The 27,662-nt window shown below is 39.7% G+C and overlaps 1 protein-coding gene across 19 annotated transcripts in view; it reads right to left on the reverse strand.

Annotated features, from left to right (window-relative positions):
• PRRC2C (proline rich coiled-coil 2C) overlaps window positions 1-27,662 on the reverse strand; it is a 78,634-nt gene that overhangs the window by 38,603 nt on the left and 12,369 nt on the right. For 14 of the 19 annotated variants that reach the window (XR_013991699.1, XM_081025621.1, XM_081025613.1 and 11 more), the window contains exons 2-12: window positions 18,455-18,619; window positions 17,544-17,721; window positions 16,252-16,361; window positions 15,049-15,174; window positions 13,071-13,294; window positions 10,072-10,154; window positions 9,337-9,470; window positions 9,169-9,256; window positions 7,997-8,138; window positions 6,394-6,447; window positions 1,625-2,252 (exon numbers count right to left, since the gene is read on the reverse strand). Coding sequence is in view for 18 of the 19 variants with exons in the window: in XM_081025621.1 (XP_080881747.1) it covers window positions 1,625-2,252; window positions 6,394-6,447; window positions 7,997-8,138; window positions 9,169-9,256; window positions 9,337-9,470; window positions 10,072-10,154; window positions 13,071-13,294; window positions 15,049-15,174; window positions 16,252-16,361; window positions 17,544-17,721; window positions 18,455-18,566 (1,879 nt within the window). In the remaining variant the exon portion in view is untranslated. The remainder of the gene's footprint in view (window positions 1-1,624; window positions 2,253-6,393; window positions 6,448-7,996; window positions 8,139-9,168; window positions 9,257-9,336; window positions 9,471-10,071; window positions 10,155-13,070; window positions 13,295-15,048; window positions 15,175-16,251; window positions 16,362-17,543; window positions 17,722-18,454; window positions 18,620-27,662) is intronic. The other 5 variants (XM_081025617.1, XM_081025625.1, XM_081025622.1 and 2 more) reach the window with 3 other exon arrangements.

Genomic DNA, 27,662 nt, shown 5'->3' on the forward strand with positions numbered 1-27,662 from the left:
CAATAAACAACCTGAAAAGGAAATTATAAAAACAATTCAATTTACAAAAGCATTGAAAAGAATAAAATGCTTAAGAATTAACCAAGGAGGCGAAAGGCTTTTACAATGACAACTACAAAATACTGCTGAAAAAAATTAAAGAAGACATAAATCATAAACAAATGGAAACACATCCCATGTTCATGGATTGGAAGACTTAATATTGCTAACATGTCTATACTATTCAAAGCAATCTACAGAGTCAATCAAAATCCCAATGGTATTCTTTACAGAAATAGAAACACCCATCCTAAAATTCATACAGATTCTCAGGATAGCCAAAACAATCTTGAAAAAGAATAACAAAGATGGAGGACTCACACATCCTCATTTTAAAACTTACTATGAAGCTACAATAATAAAAACATTGTGACACTGACAAAAAGGCAGACATAGACCAATGGATTCAAATATAGAGCCCTAAAATAAACCATCAGATACATACTCAAGTGACTTTAGACAAGGGTGCTTAGACTACTCAATGGGGGAAAGGGCAGTCAACAAATAGGGATGGGAAAACTGGATGGCCACATGCAAAAGAATGAAGTTGGATCCTTACCTAACACAACATACAAAACTTCTTGGCTATGACACCAAAGGCAGAGGTTAAAAAAAAAAAAAAGGACAAATTGGACTTCATGGAAACTAAAAAGTTTTGTGCATCAAAAGAATATCCAGAGTGAAAAGACAATCCATAAAATGAGAGAAAATATTGGCAAATCATATATCTGATACGGTATTTCCATCCAGAATATACAGTCAACTCCTAAAACTCAACAACCAATGTGATTAAAAAATGGGCTTAGACATTTCTCCAAAGAAGATGCACAAATGGTTCCTCAAAAATTAAAAATAGAAATTACCCTATGATCCAGTAATTCCACTTCTGGGCTTACACACAGAAGAAATGAAAGCAGGATCTCAGAAATATCTGCACACTCACATTCATAGCAGCATTATTCCAAATAGTTAAAACATGGAATCAACCCAAATGGTCACCAACAGATGAATGGATGAGCAAAATGTGGTGAATATATATAATGAATTACTGGCCTCAAAAAAGGGGAAATTGTTATATATTACAATATGAATGAACTTTGAGGACATTATGTTAAGTGAAATAAGCCAGTCACAAAAAAAGGACAAATAATATATGATTCCACTTATATGAGGCACTGAGAATAGTCAATATCATAGAGACAGAAAGTAGGATGGTTGCCCAGGGCTGGGAAAAGAGGGAATAGAGAGCTATTGATTAATGGGTATAGTTTCAGTTTTACAAGATGGAAAGAGTTTGGAGATGGATGGTGATGATGGATGTACATTGTGAAGGTACTTAATACCACTGAACTGTACATGTAATGAGTAATGCGCTAAATTTTATGTCACATGGATTTCACCTTAAGAAAAAAAACAGGGAAAATTTCTACCCCAAAAAACAATCTTTGGTTTATTTAGATTCTATATTATATTATTTTTTAGATCGTGAAATTTAGGTTAGTATTAAAAATTCACAAACATCAACACCGTAAGTAACGTGAAGCATTTTGTAAAGTGTATGTGAGAAAAAAGAAGATTACTATACCTTTATTACCGCTGTTTTCACTTTCTGGTTTTTCTACCGTAGGCTCTAAAGCAGGTTCTTTGTGTTCGATTTTTTCCTCCACTTTCTCCCTTTCTTTCTTCTCCAACTCACATTCCTTTTCCTGTTCTTTTGTCTTTTGCAGTTCTAGTTCTTTTTCTTTTTCCTGCTGCCGTTCCAGTTCTTTCTCTTTTTCTTGCTTTCTTTCCTTCTCCATTTCTCTTAGTTTTTCCTGCTCTCTTTCCAGTTCTTTTTCCTTCTCTTGTTGCCTTTCCCTTTCTTTTTCCCTCTCCTTCTCGCGCTCCCGTTCTTGTTCTTTTTCAAGTTCTTTCTCCCGCTCTCGTTCTTTTTCTCGCTCCCTTTCTCTAATTTCCTCTGGCGATGGTTGCTTGTCCACTATGCCGAGCTTTTCATTTAACCGTTTCAGCTTCTCAGCACATGCTGCCTTCCTCTGTTCTTCCATTCTTCGCTCTTCCTCTTCACGCCGTTTACGAGCACGTTCTACCGCAGCAGAAAGCTCGGACTGCTGTCTTCTTCTTTGCTTCCACATTTCATCCTCATCAGGTACTTGCTGCTTGGGGGGAAAAGGGCCTGGTCTTCCAGGTACTGCCTGTCGGTCTGGAGGAGGATGCTGAAACACAAAGAGAAAGTACCAGATGAGTGTGACAAACCTATTCTGACAAACACTGGACATCATAGGCACAGAGAAGGAGGAAAACACTCCCACAAAATGTCAGAAATTTTCCTGACGAAACATACACACTAAGATGCAAACAAGCAACGTGGGAAAAATATTAAATCTAGATTAAATCCCCCAACTAAGACCAGGATAATTAATAGTCATCCAATATTTACTGAGCACGTGCCTATTTATCTTGCCAGACATGATGCTCACCAGTATCTGCTGAAAATGAGAAGCTGTCACGACTTTCAAAGTCTAAATTTAGAGACAAAGGAAATTTAGAATGTGAGTGCTTTAGCAGCAACTGCCAGATGGAATGCCCAAAGGGCAGAAAAAAGTCCAGAAAGATGCAAAATGGGACCACATAAGCCCTGAGAAGATCGAAGTGTAGTTAAGAGGAAAAGCAGGCAGGCAAGAGGCGAAGTGGAAAAGGAGACCCTGCTGCTGCTGACATGCCAGAGAAAAAATTCCTAGGAATCAGCCTGGGTAGAGAGAGCTCTACGTTTAAAGTGAAAGAAATGCACATCTGAAGCCCAAAGTGGAACGAGGGAGGATCACCTCAGACCAGATTTTAATGATTTAATTTTCAATTAATGTGTCCTAAAACAAGTACTATGAGGCCTAAAATCGCTCTTAGCAACTGTGCAAAGACAAGCAGAATGGACAGGGCACATGAGGACGGGTTGAAACATTATGGAACTAAGAATAAATTGTTTTAAAAAATATTGGTTTTAATAGTTACTAGGGTGAAAAAACCCTAAGACCCATAGAACTAGTCAGAATCCTTTACCAGAGAGAAAATAATGGTGCGACGAAGACACTGGACTGAAGACGAGAAGAACAAGCACACAGACTGTCATTTACTAACAGTGCTGTCTTAGGCAAACCACTGAACCACACTGGAGTCAGTTCACTTCATCTATAGCTTAGAGGCAAGCTGCAAAACCAAAGTAATTATATAAAAGTACTGAATTTACACGTAAATTCACAGCGTAGGCATTTTTAAAAAGCAACTTCATTGAAGTATAATTACACAAGCTGTGATGCACATATTTCAACTGTCCGGTTTGATGAGTTTGGACAAATGACACGTCTGTATACCACCGCCCCAATCGAGACAGAGAGTCTTCATCACGCTGCCCGCGACCCTCATTGACTTCTGGCAGGAGAGAGCAGTTTCATCTTTCCTACAATTCCATGGGAATGGATACTTCGTTCTATTCTCGTTTGAGTCTGGCTCCTTGTGCAAGGGCCATAGTTTGAGGTCACCAGGTGTATCAACAGTTTCACTCCATTCTAATGCTGAACAGTATTCAATCATAGGCACGCCGTTTCATCCGTGGATAGACAAGTGGACCGCTTCTGGTTTTTAAACAAGGAATAAAACAGCTATGGGTATTCATGCCTAAGTCTTTGTGTAAACGTGTGTCTTCATTTCTCTTGGATAAATATCTAGGAATGGAACTGCCGAGTCCTGAGTAAGCATGTTTCATTTTATAAGAAACGGCCACACTTTTTCCCAAAGTCATTATAAGGTTTTACAGCCCCACCAGTAACATGAGGGTGCCAGCTGATCGCTCTATATCCTTGCCAACATTTGGTGTCATCAGCCCTTTTAATTTTGGATGTGTTCTCCTTGTGTTTTTAAATTGCATTTCCATGATGACTTAAGATATTGTACATCTACCTTTTCATATGCTTATTGGCCATTTGTATGCCATATACCTTATTTTGGGAAATGACTGTTCAAATCATTTGATGGGCTATGTGCCGCATGATTCAGTTTAAGGGTTTTATTTATTCTTTTAAAATATAACCAAAAAAACGAGTTCTTTGTTAGATATACTGGGGGTGCCAAAAAAATGTATACAAGTGGACACTTTGGTCAACATTGCTCAAGCAGTAGTTTGCAGTAATCAGAAGTGTCCGGACGCGGATGATAAGCACTTTGAGCACCCCTTGTAATCGCAGAAGGCAAATGTGACGTGTATTCATCTTTTGTTATCGGTAGATGTTGAGTATTACAATTTTAATAGTTTTCCTTTCTCAAAATGTGTACACATTATTTTGGCACCCTCTATATTAGGAATATTTTTCTGTGACAAATCTTTACATTGCCTTAGAGATGCTTCTTAGGGAAGGCCTCTAAAATGGTAGTATCTGATAATATCTGATCTCAGGAAAAGAGCCTTCTAACACATAAACAGCAAATAAAATGTCTTGAGGGTGAAATACAAAACAGCAGCGATAAACTTGTGTAGCATGAACAGAGAGAAAAGTAGATGAAATCTACTTTCAGATTTCAGAGTACCCAGAGACCTGAATAATCATGGTAAAGACCTGGGCAAGAAGGACTGAGCTCATACATACAGTTTAAACAGACCACACTCGTATCTACTACAGAAAATCTGGGGTGAAGGTGCTGGGTGAGCAGGCAGCAAGAAAGGAAAACAGGAAGACCTGTTAGGAAATTACTGTGATAGTTCAAATGAAATATACCAGGTGGTAGTAAGTACTCAGTGTAGGGCTATATTCTGAAGGCAGAAGTGACCTAATTTGCTGATAGATTAGGCTGGATGTAAGGTAAAAGCTTCTAGGTTTTTAATCTGAGCAAATGGGGGAAGGATAATGCTGTTACCTGAGATGGGGACGACGGGGGAAGAAGCAGGACTGTACGTGGGACTGGGGAGTTGCTAAGGTTTGGACATACGAAGTATCCATCAGAGACCCAAGTGGAGATGTTGAACTGATTGCTGAACACGTAACTCTTGAAGTCAGATTAGAGCTTTAAGGGCTCAAGACACATATGTCATCGGCACAGAGATGAGATGCTCTAGGAAAGGGTATACGGTTGACCCTTGAATGACACGTTTGAACTGTCCAGGTCCATCTATACGGGGATTTTAAAAAATAAATATACAGCTATCCTCTGTATCACCGGGTTTCGCATTTGAGGGTTCAAACAACCATTTTCAATCCATGATTGGGAATCTGTGGATGGTCCTGGAACCAACCCCCGTGGATACCGAGGGGTGACTGTAGTTAAGTTTTGGGGGAGTCAAAAGTTATACATGGATTTTCAACTGTGTGTGTGTGGGGAGGCTGGCGCCCCTAAAGCCCGGGTTGATCAAGGTTCAACTGTAGTTAGAAAAAGGAATGAGAACAGCCCTGACGAGCCTCCAACATCCAAAGATCAGCACAGGAGGCCCAGAAGGAATACAAACTGAAGCAAATAAAACAGTGCAATGTCTCAAAATCAAGTTAAGGAAAAGAGTGTTTTAAGAAGGATGGAGAGATTAGCTATGTCAGTTGCCTCTGAGAGCAAGTGAAACAAAGACAAGAGCCGGCTTTGGCAAGATGAAGTCATTACTGACCTTGATCGTAATACCGTTTCCCCGAAAATAAGACCTAGCCGGACAACCAGCTCTAATGCGTCTTTGGAGCAAAAATTAATGTAAGACTCGGTATTATATTATATTACAATTATTATATTATATTATATTATGAGACCCGGTCTTACAGTAAAATAAGACTGGGTCTTATATTAATTTTTGCTCCAAAAGACACATTATAGCTGATTGTCTGCCTAGGTCTTATTTTCGGGAAAACACTGTAATTTCAAAGGTGCAGTGGGTGATGAAAGCTGAGAGTAAGTGAAGACCGTAGTGTGAATAGCTCACTAAAACAAGTCTGCCATGAAGGAGCATGGGGATGGAGGGTGGTGGGAATCAGAGGACGGCTAGTTTAAAAAGTAATTTCAATATGGGAGACAATATTGCCAGTACGTGATGAATGATGGGATCCGGGAAACAAGAAGACGGGTTGTCCTTAGCAGCAAGGACAGTAGGAAGGAAGTCAGAAGAGCAAGGTGCTGAAGTGGGAAATGTCGGTGCTCTTTCTTTTCCCAGGAGTATGTTACCAGCTGAGAACGAAGAAGGAGAGGATAAAGAGGAAAACAGGTGGGAGCTATTTACAAGGTAAAGTCCATAACCGTTTCATGAAATTTATAAAAACATACACAGAACCTTCCCATTAAAACAAAGTCAAATAATACATACAGACCATAAACCAGCATTTTGTTAAAATTTACCTGCTGTGCAAGCAACTTTGGAGGTGGTGGCAGGTGTGAAGATGGTCCACGTTCCTATGGATTGTCACAAAATAAGCAGGTTAAAGATATCTACTGGAAATATCTCTGAATATGTTGATTTTTTCAGTGAGATCACAAGATTGCAAAAAGCAAACCATCTTTATCCTTTTCTCTTTTTAAATAACAGTACACCACTCACTGCAAGATGACTCTGCATTCTATAGTCACTGTACGATTTCAATAAGGTTAGACTCTCAAAAGAACTTTGCAAAATGTAGAACTTTAGTGTATATATTTTGGAATTCTAGCCCAGGTAATCTGGCTGCTTAGAAGTATGCCTCTAATTTCAAAATGTTATTTATGTAAGCCCAATTCCTTTTCTAGGTTTTCTTTCTAAGGGCAAACCAGAACTATGAGATTTACTGAAAGAAACATGTAAAACACGATGGAACCAAATATAGTATGTGGAATATTCATTCACTTGCTAATACATACCTCAGTGTCACAAACAGAAAAAAATCTAGACATTAAAATATGGTCTACAATATTCCTCTACTTTTTCACGAAGGAATGATCATTCCCCTTTATGCCAGTAAGTTGAAAGTCTCACAAAACATGGATTCTATAAAAGATAATACTTGAAAAATCCTTCTTTATCAGAGCTCACAAATTTTTTCTCCAATGGCTAACCAAACTTGAAACTTCCTGGCACAGCACGCAAGACCTAACAACTGGTCTTTTCACAGCTCTTAACTGCTTTCCCACATCAAACCACTGGAAACTTAGAGATGTGCCCTGTGTTCCTGACTCTTCTACTCTGCACCCACCGCCACTGCTTGGAATCGCTCTCCTCCGTTTCCTGGCTCCACCCTGCTTCAAGCACCAAATCTTCTGCAAAACCTTTCCAGAGAATTCTCTAAGAATTCACTATGTGCTCTCTCCACACATCAGTGTGCTGTAATTGATGTTCGTTGGCTTTGTTTTCCTTCCCGAGACTGCCAGCTACCTACTTTCAACTCTGTGAAGGGACCAGTTCCTCCACCTGTTTGTACAAATTCAAATATGCGCTGCGTGTACCAGGAGATAAGCGGACTCTCTGGAAGGATGCTCTTTTCTATTCCGAGCTTGCAGTGCAGCTCTTGCTACGTCTTAGAAGTGGATCAAGCATGTCTGTTGCCCACAGTTAGTTCCCTTCTGTAACAATGTTCTTCACAATGGCTCAGAATGAGATTTCTCTACTCCCCATGCGTGATCTCCCTCCTCAGATAGGGCACAATTTCACATATGAACACTGACTAGGATTTATAAAGTCTTCAGTACACCATACAGCGCCTCAGCAATGGTAGTTTGGCAACTGTTTATCCCTCAACTTTGATAACGACTGAGCTATTGTAAGAAAAAAAGGAAAAGTTTCAGTTTTCACCTGATAATTTCAGCTACTGCATTAATAATTCCTCTAATATGCGATAACATTATGGTTTAGATTAAGGGCTATTCAAGAAAAAAATACACAGTTTCCTTTTCCTGAGTCTTCTTCTAACTCTATAAAATTAATTTATCCATAGTATCTATAGTCACAACAATCTCCTTGAGTCCAACAAACCTGATTAAATGGCGGTCCTTTCCCATAGGGCCCTTTCGCTACGGATGGCTGGGCAGGTATCTGAGATGATTTATTGTTGCACACTTCATCTGCCTCTTTTCGAGTCTCAGTGTTTTCAGAGGCTTTTGAACCTTGATCCTCACTGAAGAATCAAAATCCAGGTGAAATAAAAAAGTAAAGCGGGTGGACTGTACCATAAGTAAATGCATTTTCTCTATGTAAAAAAGACATTATTTCCATATAGTTTCAGGGGGGAATGTATCAAGGGATGAGATGGGTTTGTGACCTAGTGGTGCTAATTCATTTATTCAATACATATCTACAACGTGTTGGGTACTGGGCTTGGCCGGGTTATCACAAGATATAAAGTACAGCAGCTGTCAGATATGGACACTCACACCTGACACACCGCCTGGCAAAAGGATAGAATCCCATCATTTTCTATCGCTCCCACCCCAAGTGTCATCTGAATGCAAATGAGTACTATTACAGATAATTAATAACTGTATTCTGATTTAATGAAAAAGATAAATCAAATTACAGTATGTTAAAAGATCACAGCAAATCACAGGCACCTCAGAAGTGATTACGAGATAGCAACATGTTACAATGCCAAGGCTGAAAATTATACCAGTAAGTGCATGCAAGCTTCTGTGTACTGTTAAGAGCCCAAATGTTATGCCACGAAACCCATATGTTCCTGACTCAGATGCCCCAACATTCCAGAAGAAAAGAAAATAGATAAAAAGCTCCCATTTTCTAAGATGCTGCTAGCTAAGCTTGAAAAATAATCAAAGACTTAGAGCCACCACAGTAACCCAAATGATTTTTCTCCAATTTTGTAAATATAGATCAGGTCAAGTAAGTAATAAGTTCTAAAAGGTCCCTAATATTGTCTTTCAAAATATCTCCAATTAGATGGCAAGCATCTAAACATCTTTTTTTAAATATTCACTTTCTTTAGAAACATCAAACTTTAATTCCTTGGTTAGCTTTGAAAATTTGGCTCATTAATCAGTCACCTTCCTACTCTGAACAAGTCCTTGGAGTAGAATGTAGAAATTCTATAAATAAGGAACAAACGCCTATTAATGAAGCCTCTCTGATTAAATGGCTAATATTACATCAACACACTCATACTCTTACTCATACAAGACACCACAACCACTCACCTGATGTTTTCTTTGGGACTGCTACTTCCTTGCTCATCATCATCACTGAAATTCAGCTGTTCTGTATAATCTACCTCCATCTGGGCACCTATTGAATTAAGGACAACTCAGACTGACTGTTTAGAAGCACCTGAAATTTTTAAATGTTTAATTAATTTTGCCTCTTACCTGCCCAACCTTCATCAGCTTCCGCATCTAGGTTATCAAACTTATCGAGCTCCTTCAGTTCTGATGCACTAAGGATGGAGGGGCGTTCAGGCTCAGAGGCCCACGAAGGAGGCGGGCCTCTTCCTCGAAGGCCTCTAATGAACGACAGGTTGTAAGGAGAAAGGATGCCAAGTTTTAATGATACTAAATTAGAAAAATTAAAAGACTGGAATTCAGTGCATTTCAATTCAACAATGCTTTCTACATGACATGTATTTTGCTCCTGACACGTGTATGAAGAAATTAAGCAAATTTAGGACAATACATAATGCAATGCTCATGTAAGTATTTAATACTTTTAATTGTCAAAGAGTTAAAAATAAAACAAATATACGTTAAAGGATAATACAGCCAAGACTAATACTAATCTCAAAATACAGAAAGTTAAGAAGAACCATCATTCAGTAGGCTGCTCAAGCATTAAGCAATGAAAGAGAATGGGGAGTCTTTCAATCATAGAAGGAAGAAGGGAAAACAAGAGTCATCAATTTTTTAGGGTCATTAATTCTCAGTGTTCAGAATTTTAAGATAATTTAAAGTTTTAGAAGAATGTTCTGTCTTATAAAAGCTGGCCAATTATGGCAATTGTACTTTGAGGACAGAAAAAACGAATTGCTGATCACAATCCAGCCAACCCCTAGAAAACTGTAATGAGCATATATACGCTTTGCAGACTTAATCACTGAATAGTCTTACTTGTTTGTTTCTGACAAAGAAGGTGGAAACCTCATGGGACCATGAAGAGGAGTATACGCCATCCTCGGATACTGTTGAAACATCTGAATGTAAGAGGTAAAAACCGATAAATTTAGCAACCCACTTATTAAACAAAACAAAAAAGAACCCCCTGACTAAGCCTGAAATTGTAATTTACAGAAAAAAGGATTAAAACAGTCTGGTGGTAAAGGTATTCTTAAGAATTTGCAAATTCTTTAGATTTTTAAAACGGAGAGAACACTGTGTAAACGTCCTGCTATTCCTTTAGTGCAATACAATAAAACCCTGAAGTTAAAAAAAGCATGACTAAAATAAACAATACTATGAATAATTAATTTTGTCTGCTGATATAGATGATCATTCAACCTCAATAACAAGCCATTTGTAAGATTACTGCCTCTACCAAGTCTTTACAAAGAGAGCGAATGACCAGCCACTTCATGAAGAACTTATCCCGTTAACAAAATTACATACAAATGATCGTGTACTGACATGACAAACTAAAAAAGAAAACATGCATACACCCCAGAAAACTGCATGGCCTTAACCAAGTTCAAATACTTGAAAGGAAGTAATGTGAGACTTCATCCGAATGCAGGAGTAGATTAATTGAAGGCAGATTTGCTGGTAGAGAGGAACTCAGTTCAGATCAAAGTAAAGGATAATCCATAACCTCCGGGAAGTGGGCAAGGAATGACTGGAGATTTTCCATGGGTCAGGCACGGGTGGATTCTGAGTTGATACTATGCAAACAGTGCTTATAAACTGAGGCTCAAAGAAGATGCTCTCTGTGGGACTTTGGCTTTGAGAAGCTAAGTTTAGAAGATTTAAGATAGATTTTAAAGAGAAATAAAACACCAAGGGATTCATCCTACCATTTGGAAGGGAAGAAATGACAAGGAGTGCTTGGTTATTTACTATTAGCTTATATCCAGGTCAAATTATGTGAAAAATTATATACATATATGAAATTGTGTTATCTTAAATACATAATTTATGTCCTGATATAGATTAGTTTTTCTAAAAAAAAAAAAAAAAGCTGTTAGATGAGGAAACTACTTTATAGAAGAAAGACTATGCTTTGTATGATCATGCTGTCTAAAGAAAATATTTCTAAGCAGGGTTAGAGCAAAGTTAATTAAGTTAAGCAGCAGCTGAAACTCAACTGAGACAGTGTTTTGTGTGGGGAATACTCTGGAGCATTTCTGGTTGCATCACACTTCCACAGGGAAGCTAGCAAACACACTAGTGGAGGCAAAGATTCATTGTAGGAGTCATTAGATCCTCCTGCTGATTATTCAGGCACTGAAATTAATAATTTCATGCGGTATTAAATGTTTAAAAATTAGAATTTTGCCACAAAATTAATCGTAGAAACAATCTTTAAATTCTCAATATACAGTAGTGGTTTTCAAAATGTTTTTGTTAATCAGTAGGAAATTTTGTTCAAGTAAAATCACTGATGAAACTGGGGACAAAGCCCACGTGGGTCTTCCCTCCTCAGGGGCCCTTGGAAACACAATCCGAAAATTATTAGGAGACAAGTAGTTGGATGTAAATCATTTTTCATGGACAGGTTGGATTTTTATCATATTTCCAATTTTTAAAATAAAGTATTTAACAAGTAATTGTATTTAATCATTCATGTTCCTCCTTTACCCCAGAATGGTAAAATAATAATAATTCAAAGAATAGAAAATATGTAAAAAAGAGAAAAATACGGATTATTTACAGCTTGAATACTTAGGAGTCAAATCATAAAAACATAAATGTAGGAACTAGATTCTTCTTCCCTTTGAGATTAATGGTCTCCTAAAAAAAATGTACATTTATTTACTTGGGCACATGTAGCTTGCCATATAATTTCATAGTGGGCTGAGAGCAAACAAATGAATGAGGGCACCAAATCTAACGTCTAATTTATAGAAAGTATCAGGGTCAGAAGTATGTATTAAATGATATTACAAAGATTGAATCAGCAAATTCCAGACTCCACAGGAAAATAAGTTCTACCAGATAAGCTCCAAAGAAAACAGATGGAGAAAGAGAGGTACCCACAGATAACAAGACTCCTATGAGAAATATGAATCAATTTCAAGAAACAGACGTTATCTGGATCCAAATAATGAGATGATCAGAGAAGCTGGAATACTGACTTGATATTTTTTAAAGAATTTTCTTTTCAGGTATGATAATGATATTATGAACTTTCCCCCTCGTCAAAATATATACGGATGAAATGATGTATCTAGGGTTGGCTTTAGTAATCCAAGATGATGGGAAATAGGAGACAAGACGAACCACAAGTTGACAACTGTGGAAGATGGACAGCAGATATGTGAGGAGAGACGTTCACTGTACTATTATTTCTACTTTTCCACGTTTAAAATATTCCATAATGAAAAGCTAAAAAAGTAACTGTATACTAATAAAAACTTTAGAACTAAAGCAGGTATTAACCTTTTCTGTGCCATCCATTTGGCAGTCTGGTAAATTCTGTGAACCTTTTCTTACAGAAACGTTTTAAAATGAATAATCTAAAATGCAGAGTATAGCAAAAGAAAATTGTACTAAAATTCTGTTACCACAACATTTAAAAAACAAATTTGTGACATAGTAATAATGTATGTGCTTCTTTATTAGGTCACGAAATAACAAGTGGGTCTACCCATGGTTCTAATAACTACTCTGAAGTCATGTGTATAAACAATATTTTGCAATATCTATGAGTTTTATTTTGCAATATCACAATGTACTGTGAGATGAAAACACCCATGGTTTCCATTAACGATAAAAACACAGGCACTGCTGATACTTCCGTGATCTCTTTCCTACATTCATAATCAAACAACATGCTAATTTTCAGTTGGGTGTTAATGACAATGAAGACCTGAACTTTTCCCCATACCGTTTCTCTCCTTAGAACCCAGATCGAAACCTCTCCTTTAACTACCTGCTGCTTAGCTGCCAATACTCACGTAAGGGGGCATCATAGCTCTGTACTGGGCAGTGAGGGCGGGCTGCTGGCCATTCAGTTTAGACTGTGGGGGACCACAGGCTATTCTCTTCTCCACCACTTTGAGGATGTCATTTTGTTCTGACGACCCTGCTGTGCTTTCATCCTGGCCAGGAAGCTTTTCGTCTTGGTCAGACGTTAAGGATGAGCCAGCAGACTTACCGCCATCTCTCCAACAAGCAACATCTGCCATGGAGAGAGGTAAGAAAGGAATAAGGAAAAAATCTGCAAGTGGAACAGAGTGAAACCAAACTAGGCACATTTCAAGCACACTGAAGCAGCACCAAGTGAGCACAGTGAAGGACCAGTGTCGGGAATCTAGGCACTGCCAGGGCTTTTACGGTCAGTCAGGAGAGCAGCTTCCAAAGCAGGGAGGCTGCACCCTGGGGTGCCGCGAAAGCCGAGTACTGGGGCTGGGGAAGGAAATCCTAGCGCCTCTCTATGAAGCTTTATCAGTGTTTGAGATGGAGCTGAAAGTCCGTCACACCTAAGGGTCCTGAGGGGCCTGGGAGTTCTACATCCCAGAAGGGTTGACAGCACCACTCTTGTTCATGTGCTTTCAGTCTACTACTGCTAGTTGTTACATGTGCCCCAGTGAGCAGATTTAGTGACTATATAATCTGGTTCAACCACACTTAACCAAGTAAGACCGCTAATGGTTTTACAAGGCAATCCGGTTTGGTGGATCGCCTCCAAGATGGCTCAAAGGGTCTCCGTCTCCTTTTACTCACACCCTGTGTACCACCGTCTCACAATGTACTAGGAATAGTCTGTGTAACCTGGAGAATAAAACAGAAGTAACGGCATGTCTCTTCTAAGATTAGGTTGTAAAAGACTGTGGGTGTCCATCTGACGTGGGAGGTGTCTGTCTGTCCTTACTTGTGGTGGGGAGGCCACGTGGTGAGTAGCCCACATACGAAAGAGCCCCCCTGAGTGAGCTCGGCATAGCAGCCCCAGTCAGGTCAGCCTCAGAGGGCAGCCTCACTGCAACTTTGTGGAGAGAGTTCAGCGAGTTCTGAGCCAGAACTCCCAGCTAAGCAGCTCCCACACTCCTGATCCGATACTGTGTGAAACCACAAAGCTACTGTGCTTGTTCTAAGCGACCAAATTTGTTAAGCCGAAATAGTTAACTGATGAAAATCATTGCACAAGAAAACAGTACCGCGGACATATCTATTCCTCACACAGAATCATCAACGACAGTATGGCAATTAAAAAAAAAACAAACTAGGGGGGAGGAGGGTTGACACAGTGTGAATATTTAAACGTCTAAGTATTACTTTGTTTTGTGCACTTGAAACTAAAACAAAAAAACCCCAAAAAACTAAAAGAGGATTTACCCAGACCTGACAAGAAACGAGCCAAAGGAAATGTGAAATGCATCACGTTTTCAGATATATGGACTTGTAACCAGTACTGGAACAAGGAACCTCCCCATGTACACAGATCCTTGGAGATATTTGGTAATGACAATTTAAAAATCTCTCAAAGATTTCACATTTCTAGTTCTAGTTTTTGCTTTATAATGTATGTAAGTATCCCTCACCAAGCTGATTTGGCTCCTGGATTTGGGTTTGAGTTCAGAAAGCAAGGGATCCCTGAATATTAATGGAGTAGCAGGTAAATGGATATAATTTATAAACAATACTTGTATGTTGGGGGGGTTTGCTCAAAAAATTTTACTCTTAGAAAAGTGACCGAATGTCAATGTGCTTGCTAATAAGTCACTGAGGCATCTCGTTGAGACATGTACTTCCAGCAGGTTCTGAGGTGTCCTGATGCTGCTCACGTAGAAACCACACTTGAGTGGCACTAGTTACTGTCTGCCTTTTTAAGGAGACAGGTCACATGTGTAGCACCAGCAGGCAAGAAGCTACATGACAAGATAAACACAAGTATAATCTCAGTCTGTATTTTTCCTAAACAGAAAATACTCTTACTTGGTGGGCGTAAACTGGGTCCAGGTCCATAGTTGTCATCATTTCCTTCTTTTTCTTTTTTTTCCTGATCCCCAGCTGCCTGCAGGCTGGGAAATTCTTGCTGAAAATGACTATTCACCTGGATTCCTACAGAATTTTCACAAAAACATTAAATGTAACTTCTATACTAAAGGTAATTCAAAAACCCTCCCAGGATAGAGTTCTCTGCCTTTTTTCTGATAAATGATTCCACATGTCAATGATGACTATTCATATCCATAAAACTTTTACATTTATCTAGAATTAGAATCCCTTAGAAAGTTAATGAACAGCCATGAGGAGATAAAAATCTAAGAAAGGAACCTGCCAGAAGCTGTTCCAGGGGACTCCTTAGAGATGAAGAGGGGAATGAGGAGGTTCACCTGGTTCTTATTATGACTCCTTACATTTTCAACACAAGTCACATCCCTTTGATAATAACTGAGAATCAGTTCAAATGCTATTACTGAAATAGAATTTAAGAATGAACACTCAAGCACCACAGCGAGGCTAACATGCCTCCACTTAATTTATTGCTGAGATACTGGTCACACCTCACTATTCACACACCTGCCTGCCTGCGTGCTGACCTGCCAACTTTGTTTTATACTCCTATAAATTAAGAGCTGATTTTATTAGCTTGAGGGCCTAGATGGGTTTTCTCTACAGTGTTTTATAGACGTTTCCTGTTTTGCAAGTGGCAGAATGTTTGCTGAGGAGTCCACTGTTCCTTGGGAGGAGAAGAGTATTACAGCAGTCATACTTTATGGCTGTTCTCTGCTCTTCTCTACCATGGAAATCATGAGTGACGTGCTTGAAACAGAGAGGGTGGGAACACAGCTGGAAGTGAATATGGTTTCTAGCAACTATGCAGTGTCTGGGTGCTTATGTCTCAAAGAGTTGAAAGTACAAGACTATGTCTGGCCACGTAGGGTAAAGATATAACGTGGGACACAGGGTTTCGTAAAGACCCCCTTTTTAACCCCAATCATTGGGTCAGACAAGCTGTTGACACTGAGTTAATTAACTGGCCCAAGAGATTTTTAAAAGACCCCGGCTTAGGGCCTGAGCAGATACTCTGACAATGCTCTCTGTCCTTGCCAAAGCAATACCCACCCCTATGTCCTGCATGGCTGTTCAGTAACTCTCTAGTCTGACCAGTTCCCCCAGCTAATGTCCACTTACCATCTCCTTGCCCACCTTGCTTGTTACTGGCCCATGATTTGGGAGCAGGTGCTACTTCTGGGGGAGCTGCAACCCCAGGTTTTGGCTGTGCTGGTGGAGCTTCTGGTGTTCTTAAAAAAAATATGAATCCATTATTTCAGATATTATATGTTTAATCAAAATAAAACGAATACTGTATTTAACGTGAATGTGTGTACAAACTATTCTGGCTACATGTTTACTCCTATATGCAGCCTCCACAAACGCTTTCCCTCGGCAACATCCCTTTAAATGAAGAGCTGCCATTTTCGTCCCCTCATTTTCACCTTTGAATAAACCAAGGAGAAGAAAGCTCTGCAAACAAGTAGACACTCAAGCTCCCCAAAATCTGTTTTGAATCAGGGAGCGTGTATAATTAGCAGCAACAGTACAGGCATACCTATGGTCTGGCCCGGAGGCCTTAGCCGGAGGAGGCTATGCCAGCTCTCCGTGTGCAGTAGTCACACGCTCACAGCTGTATTTAGTACTGTGATTCAGATGGAACAGCACCCCCAAGATGAAAAGGCGCTCAGAAAGGGTCTACAGTTGTATTCAATCCTTGTAATGAATGAGTTAACGCTTAAAAACGAAAAAGGTTGAGACTTAAAAAATGCAGTATGTTTCTGGTACACTCAGACCTCTAAGTGACGTGTCACTACAAAATCATTCTACCACTAAGAAGCAGAGAGTAGTCAGTCTTTGAGGAGCTTTTCTCCAGTAGTCAAATTTACTACAGAAAGCTCCCCAAACAGGAGAACAGAAATTTGATAACAGATGTAGGCAAAAAACACCAAGTACCCAATTGCTCGCCTTATTTTTAAAAATGACCATGACTTGACTTGGTCATTCAATAAACTAAGAGCCCAGCATAAGCCTTGACATACAGAATGTTAAATATTTGTTGAATGATGATGAACAGGGATACTATTAATCCTAAGTCAGCGCTCTCTCAAATACTATTACCTCAGCACCTACGAGGTGCATCAGGCATTTCAGGGAAACAAGAAGACAGAAATCCTTAGCTTCATGGGAATTATTTAAGAGAATCAACTTCCAATCATATTAGAAAGAGGATGCCTGACTTGGTGGGTGTGGGAGAGGAGGGAACTTGACAGAGCATATGAGAAAAGTCGTGACTGGCAATTATCACCTGCCACGCAGCCCACTCGCAGGGAAAGGCAATCAGGTGACTACACATAGCACACACAGTACAAGACCCAGCACACAGCAGGAGCTCAGACAAGTTCCCTACAAAGAAGGGGGGCATAACTTACTTTTCTTCTTCGTGCTGCTCTTGCTTTGATGCCCAGCCCGTGCCGTCTTTAGGTACGATGTTCACGTTCGGATCGTTGCCTTTGTTTTCTGCTTTGAGACTCGGGAGGTTGGCCGGTGGAGGCATACGCCGTGAAATACCAACTTTTCCAAGACTCTGTAATCCATGCCGAGCTGCAACTAAAGATCGATAACATCAACTTTCTTAGAACATCTGTTTTAGCAGCCGATTTACTCTTAAAATACAGAAACAGGAATTAATAGAATCTTGAACTATTATTTCCTAATATTTTAAGGGAAGAATTTTTAAACTAAGCCACTCACCTGCAACAAAATCCCATGTAGAAATTACATTAAGATAAACTATCAGAGCCACTGACTAGACGCTTCAAAAATTCTAACAATAAACCCTACACATTATGAAAAGCAAACAGCGGCAATGCTGGCTTTGAAATGTCTTCAGGGAATCCATTTCAAGCCCCAAACTTAGTACGTGCAAGAACATGCTGGCTTTAGTCATAGTGCACACTGTTAGTAAAACACAATGTGGTCCAGTTTTCACTTTTCACTGTAGACACTGGGTCCGAGGCATCAGGAACAAAACAAAACAGCACAGGACTCTGTATTCCATACCCTGAAGTAGTAATAAGTACCTACTCACGTATATAGCTCTATGCCTACCAGTCTCATTGACAACAAACAAGAAAACAAACCAACATGTTTATAACTTAAGAATCGTGAGATATTTAATCCACATCCCATGAAAAATGTGTGTGCACACGAAAAGCCATGTGAAGAGGGCTGCACCGCCATGGGTCTGTCCTAGCTTCTAATGGCAACAGCTGCGCAGGACCATTTGTAGTAACAAAAGCATGAGGAGCATAACAAACAAATGCCGCTTGATTTTACTCACCCGTGGTTTTCTGAGTTTCTAATGACTTGCCCTTGTAAGTATTAAATAAACTGAGTGTCGCGTACTTTTTCCCGTCCTTCGCTTTTGTGCTCTGGCCTGACTTCTCCGACATGTCGGGGGAAACTCATCGAGTCCCAAGCCTGCCACACCCCTTAGAACCAGTCTCTGAGATGCACATAAGAAAGAAAAACAAGAAGCAAAGTTTTAGAATGTATTAGCTTACGAAAAACTAGTAAATCCAAATGTTCACAGAAATTCTGAAAAACAAAGGCAGATATGAAGCATTCTTCAATAACACATCAATAACAACACACAAAGGAGCTCTCACCCAATTTCATGAGGTGTACACACACACACCAACCAGGGTTTTGTTGTTTGTTTTGAGGGGTTAGAGTGGGAGTAGGGCAGAGGGTGGGGCATTCTCCCAAGAAAGCATCAGTAGCTAAAAGCATGGAGAACTGCAGCGGGGGAGGTAAAGGCAATGCAGAGTAGGTGTGCCACACAAAAACCATTCCAAGTCAAGGAACGCCTGTGTAGACCCTAACGTCAGAGAAACCGTTTTAGCTACTGGTTTTACGTGTGTCAACCACAGGATTAGCATCACACACAGAGATGTGGTTTTATGCACCTATCAACTGCCACACTCAGGGATCGTGTCGTTCCATTAAGTTGATCAAGAATCTTCCGATCTGTTGTGATATAGTTAGTGTCCTCATTTGACAGATGAGGAAACTGACGTTCAGAGGTAAACGAGAGAGAGGAGAGGCTTCTGCGTCAGTCCATGCCACCTCCTCCTCAGGGAACTGTAAACAAGGCCTTAGCTCTCCAAGTACGCATTGATAATAAACCACCTTTCCCGGAGACAAAATGTGAAAAAACTCCTCCCCTGCAACCAAACTACACTAACACATCGATGGCTTACTATTGTATGTGCAACAATGTATATAATTAATTACACCCCAGGGTGCCAACAACCAACACGGTGTGGAGAGCTGGACTCCCAGAATGCACTGCATCCTTGCTGACAGACATCCACCAGCAACACGGACAAAGCTACAGAAGATTATTATTCATCTACAGTGACAGAAGAGGACAGTGACAATCACTAGATGACAAAATTAAGATTCAAGAGCTTTCTTCAGGTGAAAAAAAGTAATTGATGTAAATATCAAGAACAACAGTCAACTTGTTCTCTCACCCTCATTTGATGGCAATTTAACACCTAAAACCCTCAAATCTCTCAACACCACACCTACGCACAGACTTACACGTTCCTACATCACAGAAAAGCAGTAGCAAGAAAGAAACTCATGAAGCTTGCTAGGGGCAAACCTAGGAGCCCACCTGTACCTACAGTCATTGTTCCCAAGGGCGTCCCCTCCCCTACCTACAGCGGTTCCCAGCATCACCTGGAAACTTGTTAGAAACGCAAATTCTCAGGCCCATCCTAGACCAACTGAATCAAACACTGAGGATGGGTGGGGCCCAGCACTGTTTTAGCAAGTCCTCCAGGTGAATCTGCAACAACCGTGTTTCCCCCAAAACAAGACCTAACTGGAAAATAAGCCCAGGCATGATTTTTCAGGATGACATCCCCTGAACATAGCCCTAATGCGTGTTTTGGAGCAAAACTTAATGTAAGACCCGGTCTCATTTTCAAGGAAACGCGGTTCAAAAGTTTAGGCCCCACTGACGTATTCTAAGCAGATATACTTTAATCAGTGGTTCTCAATCCTTGCTGCACGTAAAAATAACAAGGGGATTTTAAACACACCAGAAGCTGGGGTGTTGGGGTGGGGCTTGTGCATGAATCCTTTCTTTGACAAAGCTCCTCGGGGATTCTAATAGAAGAGCAATCTTCAAATCATCACAATCAAGGAAGCGTATCTCTCCTCCCACTCCGCCTAAGGCCAGTCCATCCTCCTACCGTCCATCCTGTTCTCATTTCCTTTCTCATTCTAAACTCTTCTCTGTAGGAAATCTCATCCACTCCTATGGTTTCAACTAGCAATTGATCATCCAAAATTTATATTCCAGCCCAGAACTCCGTACTCTTGAAGAATATATCCCACTGCTATTTATGTTTCTTCTTTGTTGAAATAAAGTCTCAACTTTATTTGTATTTCCAACCTAGAACACAGGCATCTATTTTATATTAAGGGTTTCAGCAGCAAGCCTACCAAATATTCTGCACAGCATGACAGGAAAATGGCAGTTAAAAAAATCAAAATGACAGCCAACAGACACATTATATCAACATTTGTCAAAATGTGAATGCTGTATAAGAACTCAACAAATTGAAAAAAAGAAAGCTTGAAGAAACCCCAAAATTAATGCTATGAACAGATAATTCACTAGAGAAATAATACCAGCAAGTAAATGTATTAAAATGTTTAATTTCATAAGTAAACAAAAGTTAAAATAACAAGGTAGGGGGTTCAGCTTGCCCTCAACTTACACAGGGAAACAATATAACACTACACAATTCAACCACAGGGTGACAGAGTATCTAATTCAGTTCTAGCCATCACAAAACATTAGGGCTTGGAAAGAATCAGAAAATGAACCTTTATTTTCCTATCTAAAAGCAAAACAAAACCAAAAATTTTCCTCCAGATAAGGAATTTCCAAATACAAAAAAAGAACAAGCAATTGACCCCAAAAGCCACAAAATACAGGTTCCACATAAGGTCAAAGTAAAACTTCCTGCAAGTTTATCATAAAATTCATATTTGAGTAGTTCTTGATAAGGTTCAAAAGTCAGTAAAAGCTTCCTTTTCATTATTAAACTACTGTCTGTAACATGCCCTTCAGGACATGCTCTTTTCCCAAACATACTGAGTGTAGTCAGGTGAGAGCAAAGGACAAAGAATCAGCTTCTCAGGCAACTAGAATAGAAAATAAATTCATGTTTTCATATGCTTATGAGTCTCTCTTGTTTTTATGGTTTTTATAGTACCTATTATTATACCAGAAAAAAAGTAAATCATAACACAACTGGTTGGTGTAAACAAACAACAAAATATCAAAGGATAATTCAATCAAAAGACAAAACGAACTATAAAAGAATATGTATTTCTGAAGACAAAGAATTGTAGCCATAAACGGTAGACTGAATAAGCCAGAACGCCCAATTCCACCATAATGGTCTGTCATTTAGACGAGGGCACTTTTAGTTTAAAGTCAAAGTTTAATTTAGCCTATAACCTTTTTAGTTATCTTGCTTCTAAAAGGCTTAGGAGACACGCTGAAACTTTCTATTAGGTGGAAACTTCATTCAACAGACACTTGAGAGAAAAGCCAGTGACGAGTTCAAAAATGAAACTTACTTTTAGGACAGAATCCAACCAATCCAGAGTAAGTGCCATCAAGACTTAGCCTCACTTTGTATAATTTATTTAAAAACATTTTTTAAAAATGTAATTCCTGTTTGGATGCCTAAAGTGACTCAAAGACTTGTGGATGCACAACAAGGAAGGCCAGCGATTCCCTAAGATGGAAACCTAATGAAGTGAGCCATGCCGTTTCCTGAACTTACTGCCTGCCGGGAGAATGCCCAGGTCGTGGCAATGAGAGGGGAAGTTGCTAGACTTCCTAATTGGAAAAAAAATGAGGCTGAGAGTTCAGGGTGATCAAGGGAGCTCGGATATAATACTGGGAAGAAGAGAGCTCTATGCAGAAAATGCCCCAGATCTGCAGAGGACCCGCTCCGAGTATTCAGCAGAATACTAATCTGCTGTTTGAGTCAGCTCCCCCAAACTAGGAAAGAACCACCTGTAATGATTAGAGGGAAACAGTGTCTGTTGCTCCATAGGGCTGGGAATAGTGCCTGCTCTCACCAGCTAGACTTTTGAAAAACTCCATAATTCACCGGGCATTGGGTAGAGTATTCAGAAATGCCTTATCTCAGTAATGGTAAAATAAAGTACTCTAAAGAAAACATTGCTCTGGTCTTGCCTAACAAATCTGAAAACAACACTCAAAATGATCAAACTGTTTCCAGGTAACTGAGTCCAAATTTAAAAGAATATTTATAAAAAATGAAAATATATCCAGCCACCCTCATGTAAAAATCCACATTGTAGCATTCAATTAAAAATTATCATGCAGGCATAGAAGCAGGAAAATACAAACCATAAAAATACGAGCCACATTAAAGAGAAGAATCAACCTACTGAAACCAGCCCAGTTACCCAGATATCAGATTTACTGGATAAGAATATGATTTACTGGGACCAGAATATGAAGTTATTTTATTATAACTGCATTCTACATGTTCAACAAGAAAACAGCAATGAACGATCAGAAATTGAAATTATAGTTCTACTTACAATAGCAATTAAAATATAAAATGTTTAGGGATATAGCTGACAGTTTGTAAGATTTGTATACCGAAAACTATGAGACATTAAAAAAGACCTAGATACGTGGAGACACATATGCTGTGTTCATGGGTCAAAAGACCCAAAAGTAAGATGGCAGTTCTTGCCAAATAGATTTATAGATTCAAAGCAACCCCAAACAAAATCTCAGGAAAAAATTGGGGAACCGAGGGGGAGGATGCTCATTTGAATTTGTCAAGTTGATTCTAAAATCCATAACAAAATGGACAGGATCCAGAATAACCAAAATAACTTTGAAAAGGAGAATAAAGGTGGAGGGCCAACATCACCTGATTTCAAGACGCGCAAAGCAGCAATGAAGATACCGTGGTGTTGGTGTAAAAATAGACGGGTCAACAGAACAGAATACCGTTTAGAAGTATAAATAAATATACACAAATAAATGCAAAGACAATTCAGTGGATAAGGAACAGTTTTCTCAACAAATGGCACTAGTGCAACTGTGTATATATAATATTAAAAAATGAACTCTGATCCACACTTCACACCATCTACAAAATTCAACTCTAAATGGGCCACAGCAAAGGGTACAAACTTGAATTTAGAAGGTAAGTTCTGGAGACCGAACGCACGGCATTGTGATTACAGTCAACAGTACTGTACCATATACTTCAAAGTTGCTAAGATCTTAAATGTTCTCCCCACAAAAAAGAGAATTACGTAACCAGACGGAGGTGTCAGCTAAGGTTACAGTGGTAATCATACTGCAAATATAGAAATGCATCAAATCAACATGTTGTATACTTTAAAACTTATACAATGTTATGTTAATTATATATTAATTTTTGAAACAGAAGCATAGGCAAAATGTGAAACTAAAACTATGAAAAGTCCAACCCTGGGTTAAATAAAGACTTCTTAGTAAACAAAAAGCGTAATTCATAAAAGATGAAATTTATGTATTGGACTTTAGCTTTTTGAAAGACACTGCTGAGAATGAAAAGATAGGCTACTGGGAGAAAAACCTGCAAATGATGTATCTGATAAAGGACTTTTATCCAGAACATATATAAAATGTTCAGGACTCAATAATAAGAAAAAAAACAACCCAATTAAAAATAAAAGGCACACAGGACTGGATACTTCACCAGAGACATACAAATGGTAAATGAACACATGAAAAGATGTTCAGCATTTCAGCATTAGTATTTGGGACGTGCACATCTAAACGAGGACGACACTGCCTCACATCTACTTCAGGGGCTACGGTTGCGGAACAATGACACCAAGCGCTGACGAGGCGCTGGAGGCCCTGGAATGCCCAGAGCCTGCTCACCGGAACGTCACGTGGGAAAACAGTCCGGCAGTTTCGTACAAGGGAAAAATCCACCAACCATGAGACCTGCACCCTCCCGCCCCTGGCCCCATTCCACTCCTGTTATTTACACACGAGAAGTAATAACCTGTCCATATGAAGATTTGTACTGGTTCATGGTGGATTTATTTGTAATAGGCAAAAACTGAAAACCACCCAACTGTCCACCAACAAGGAACTGGACAACCACAACTGCGGTATATTTACAAGGGCCTCTTCCTTTCTTATATTGCCCTGTTTGGCTTTATCTATAGCATTTGTCACCATCTGAAGTGATGTACTTACCTATTATCGGAATCACTATACTAGAAAGTGAGGCCCAGGAGAGATTTTTCTCTTGTATCTCCAGTCCACAAAAAAAGTACACATAGTAGGTGTTTAATAAGTTTATTTTAAAGGATGGATCACCTAACTAACAACGGTAACAACGGTTACAAATGTCATTACATACCATGTTGCAGTTAGCAGCCTTGTATGTGTATTTAAATTTGTATTTCTTCAGGACAGATTCTTAGACTTGGTTTAAGTTATACTTCTGTATTCTACAACATTCTTAGATCCCAGGCCATGTACAACAGGCCAGATTTTAGCTGCCAATCCCTGCCTTTAGTTCATTGTAAATAGCATGAGAAACGTCTGTTAAATGACACCGGTATTCCCCTGTGAAACTGCCTGGGCCACTTTTTGGGGGTGGCCAGCTTTTGAGTAACTTTGTTTTTTTTCTGTTTTGAGCCAAATTTTCCTAGAAAACCCTTACTTCAAGCCTTCTCTTCATATGTCTTTTATACCATTTCTTTTCATTCTTAGTTTTAACTTAAAATTAGAGGGATTCAGTTAATATGTATTTTCCAAAATAGCTAGCTCTTGGATTTATCAATTTTTATTGTTTTTATTTTGATTTTTCTCTACTGTTTTGTTTTTTGTTTCTGGTAACTTTTTAAATGTACTGTTTTGTCTGGTCATGAAAGTAATTAAGAGCATTCCCCTGAACCATGTGATTGTATACTACATGTTTTTGATAGGAGGTGTTTTCTGTGCTAGTTTTGCAAGTTTCATTTTGAGTTCCTCCTTTATTCAAGATAGGTGTGTTTTTCATTTTCAACTGATTCTCTTCTACATTTTTAGTTTTGTCTATTGGTTAACTTTGTAGCCACAAGAATCTTAAGCTGCTTTCTTATCTACAATTCCTGGAACAAAAACACTATTTGTTGATTCTTTGGTTATTCTGACATTTTCTGCTTTGTCAGCTCTACTATTACAGTGTTTTTCATTATTTACCAGGGCTGCTGATTTCTGCAATTTTGTATCTTACCAATCTGTTCGCCTCCCTTTCATTCCCTCTCACTGTATAAAGAAAACACACTCCTGTATGTTTCCTATACTCTTAATATACTACTTCCGACATTTCTGGTCACCAGGTGTATGTGTGTGGGGGAGGGGCGGTCCCCCGACACCCCGCAATTCTTAGATCCTCCGGCCAACGCAATTCTTAGATCCTCCGGCCAACCAGCTGAGTGTCCTACAATTTAACTCAATTCTGACACTGTCTCCCTGGAGATAGCATCAAAGCTCACAGGTTGGTAAGGGCTCAGTCCTACAAGCCTGCCCGCCACCCCGCCAGCATGTCAGCTGCCACCTGAAAGTCCATGTAGTTAGTTACCTGTGCTTCTGACCGGCTGGCTATAAACAAGAAGTTTGATGAAGTTCCTAGAGCTTTTCAAAGACCTCAGGGAAACAATTTACTTACTAGATTACCAGATTATTACAAAGATATGAAAGGATACAAATGAACAGCCAGATGAAGAGATTCACAAGAGCAGGTCCAGAAGGGTCCCGAGCACATGAGCCTCTGTCCCCCAGGAGTTGGTGGCCCGCCACTCGAGGTAGCCCTCCCAAGCACTTAGTTCTGGGCGTTTTGTGGCACCAAGGATTAAATCACAGGCCCCGTGGTTAGTTAGCTCCAGTTTTCCTGCCCCCCCTGGAGGAGGAGGGTGGGGCCTCTGAGGGAAAGGCTTCTGATAGGATCTAAAGGGGAAGGAGCCAGCTTCAAGGCTGAAGAAAAAGCAATGCAAAGGCCCTAAGGCCCTGATACGCGAATCCTGTTCAAAACCATAAAAGCTAGTACTACAGTATTTCCCCGAAAATAAGACCAGCTCTTATATCAATTTTTGCTCCAAAAGACATATTAGGGCATATTTTCAGGGGATGTCTTATTTTTTCATGTACAACAATCTACACTTATTCAAATACAGTCATGTCATCTTCTTCTGGAACATCGTCATAATGTACTAAATGCGTCCATCTGGCTGACACTCTTAACTGGGGCTTATTTTGGGGGTAGGTCTTATTTTTGAGGAAACACAGTAAGAAAGGGAAAGTTGAAACAGAAAGAGAAGGTTGGGTGAGGTAGGCCTATTAGGATTTTAAATTTTATCTTTGAAGCAATGGAAAACCATTGGATTCTACGCAGAGGTGTGTGTTTTGTTTTAAAACCAGCATTCTGGCTCCAATGCGGAGAATGTACTACACGGGCCACAGGTGGCCTGGACAGACAGCGCAGCCAGCCGGCAGCAGCCTAGGCACCAGAGGAGGAGGCAGTGGCCGGCAAATGGAGCCTCGCTATGGGACTGGCAGCAATCCTTCACCATCACAGTTGTTCGGAGTCTGGCATCTCTTCCTCTGGAGGCCTGGCATGGGGACCTAACCCACATCTCTAACACTGTTTCCAAGGGATAACACAGCTCTCAAATCTGCTCTTGCTAAAGCTTCCTGAAAACAAAGTCCTCTGAAAGCCCGCTGGAGTAATTAGCATCTTCTCCGAAATACAATTTAGTGAAACAATCCTCCACAGGCCGCACAGAAACAAGCCTTCTGAAAGTACCTCCCCACTGCCGCAGTGACAATCTTCATTCAACATTTGTGCAGATGTGCTGAGAACTAATAAACTGCCACACAGTTGCTTTAGATGTTAGGATGAAAAGACAGATGATGACTGCCTTCAAGGAACACTTAACAAACAATAAACAAGTAAACAAACATATAGGCATAATAATAACAAACAAAAAACCCTCAGCTAGGTAAAAGGACAGATAGCAAAGAGGGGAAAGAGCCTTTGGGTAGGACTGTGAAAACCTGGAATACCTCCCTGGAAGTGACACAAGCTAAGAAAATCATCAGTGGTTCTCAACCCAGGCTGCACAGAATTACCCAGGAAGCCTTGAGAAGATGCTACAGTCCAGACCCCAGGCCAGACCAATTAAATCAGAATTTCCGGGGCTGGCAACAGTCTTCTTTGAAAAGCTCCCTCCAAATGTCTCTACAGTAAAGCCACAGTTGAGAACCCCTGACAAAACAAACCAATGTTGATCTGGGAGAAGAAGGTTCAAGGGTAAAGGTCATGCCTGAGGGAGAGAAGCCTCTAGAGAGGAAGTCAGTGCAGGCAGACGTCTTGCAGGGCCTAGTAGTCTAGGATAAGGAATATTGCTTGAGT

Source organism: Rhinolophus hipposideros (genome assembly GCF_964194185.1).
Source record: "Rhinolophus hipposideros genome assembly, chromosome: 19".
Classification (NCBI taxonomy): Eukaryota; Metazoa; Chordata; class Mammalia; order Chiroptera; family Rhinolophidae; genus Rhinolophus; species Rhinolophus hipposideros.